This window comes from Pundamilia nyererei, unplaced genomic scaffold (genome assembly GCF_000239375.1).
Source record: "Pundamilia nyererei isolate P.nyererei 1_Seehausen unplaced genomic scaffold, PunNye1.0 scaffold00021, whole genome shotgun sequence".
Lineage (NCBI taxonomy): Eukaryota > Metazoa > Chordata > Actinopteri > Cichliformes > Cichlidae > Pundamilia > Pundamilia nyererei.
The window spans coordinates 2293515-2295413 of record NW_005187422.1 but is presented as its reverse complement, the minus strand read 5'-3'; the positions used below and the strand labels follow the sequence as shown (position 1 = coordinate 2295413).

Genomic DNA, 1899 nt, shown 5'->3' with positions numbered 1-1899 from the left:
GCCAAAGTGCTTGCTCATAGGGGGTCATATGATTGTTGGGTTTTTCTCTGTATCTATGAAGCGCCTTGAGGTGACTTATGTTGTGATTTGGCGCTATATAAATAAAATTGAATTGAATTGAATTGAATTGCCTACAACAATCGTGCATTGCATGGCAGACTGTGTGATATGATGGAAACAAAACTAGTGACTGTCACATACCACAGCAAGTCAGTGAAGCTACAAGTTATCAAAATTAAAGCTTTTTATCTCTTAAAAATAACCCAACAATGCACATGTACAGTATTCTGCAGCCCTAACTTTCTTCTGGAAGTGTGTAACTGTTGTTCACACTGACCTGTGAACTTCTATTAAGTTAGCACCAATTCATTAATACTAAAAATACTTTAGTTTTTAGAATTCCCACTGTGCAGCGCGGTTTATTCGAAACATTTCTGTGTGCTAAGGTTGTTTGGTTTCATCCGAGTGCCATTAGAGATGAGCTGTCAAATGTCAGCCGCACAAAAATAACTCAGTAAATCACAAACGTAATTAACTTCTTCTCACAAACAATTACAGCAAGCAGCTGTTGATGTTGACCAGAGCTCATCATCTCTATTTCCATTTCCTCTGTTGAAACAAACAATCGAATCAGAACAAGAAAAGGCAGAGCTACTCCTTTCTGCAGTCTCATTTGCATCTTTTGGTTTCAGTGCATTGCATACATGTGTAAATACCACTGAACACTTCAGTAAACACAGTCCTGTAGAAACTCAGAGAGACTCGACACCCAACAAAAGAGCTTATGTTTTAAAGTGTTTGGGATCTGCAAGCTAATCTCGCCACTACTCTCCACCCACGTGTCAGACACTGAGGACAGAGACAAACATGACCCGTGTCTTTAAGGGACACATGACGTCCACCGATGAGGTGCAAATGTTGTCACAAGGTTGCAGAAGAAGGAATACAGTTGGATATTCAGTTTAAACTTGAATTTAGCTAGGTTTGCTACAAACTTACCCTGCTGTGTGTGTTTGTGCTAAGCTAGGCTATACATAGGTTATGGTGCTACAGTGAAGGTTTGGCATGTAGTGCACAGAGATGTCAGACTCAGCTTAGCTCCTGATGGCTTTAAGCTGAGTTAGCTGCTGCTAGAATCTGTAATCAAGCATTTCAATTTGTTAATCAAAGAACAGTACATGTTCTCTGTAAAACTCCTTCACAGGTTGAATTTCTATATTCTGTAATGTCTCACCAGGTTTCCTTGTTCAGCCAGAGGATCTCTGTGCACCTCCCTCTTCTGGATGCGGTGCTCAACATTGGACTTCAGTGATGCTGGACCCTCTACTGCCCCAGGCTGAAGCTGTAAACATAAATACATTAGGAGTCATTAGCAAACACAAGCCAGTGTTCACAGTCAAGAATAGACTAAGGGTAATAACGTCACCATGACAACAAAGCTGTAAGTGTGCATTTAATTGTGTGTCCTCACCTTAAGTTTCAGTGCATTTAAGGTTGTTTTGGAGAAGCAGCTGAGTGGACCCTCAGTGACCACCTCCAGAGGGTAGAGCAGCCAGTGACCATGAGCCTTCAGGGGACATTTCACCACTAAAGATGTCTGGCTCACCACACTGGGACCGTTATTCACCAACTGAGAAAGAGTTTAACATGTTATACTGTGTCTTCTTTTAGTACACTGTACATTGTGTACTGCACTTTACAAACAAACTCCCTTGCACTGTGATTTTAGTAAAAGGAAACACAAGTCCTACGCGTGAAATGACATTAGCAATGTTTGACTGTATCAAGCGCGCCAGCACAGCCATCCACGTCATGATAGTCTTGAGAGCTTAATAAAAGAAGCCGACTGGACTGGTTTGTGAACGTTTCACCTCTCTTCAGTTCTAAAACAAGTGGTCC

At 41.4% G+C, this 1899-nt stretch overlaps 1 protein-coding gene across 1 annotated transcript in view; it reads right to left on the bottom strand.

Moving 5' to 3' along the window:
- Positions 1-1899, bottom strand: part of LOC102194598 (integrin alpha-5-like) — a 50695-nt gene that overhangs the window by 4869 nt on the left and 43927 nt on the right. Inside the window, exons 25-26 of the mRNA XM_005726660.1 lie at positions 1472-1630; positions 1235-1342 (exon numbers count right to left, since the gene is read on the bottom strand). Of these exons, the coding sequence (XP_005726717.1) occupies positions 1235-1342; positions 1472-1630 (267 nt within the window). The remainder of the gene's footprint in view (positions 1-1234; positions 1343-1471; positions 1631-1899) is intronic.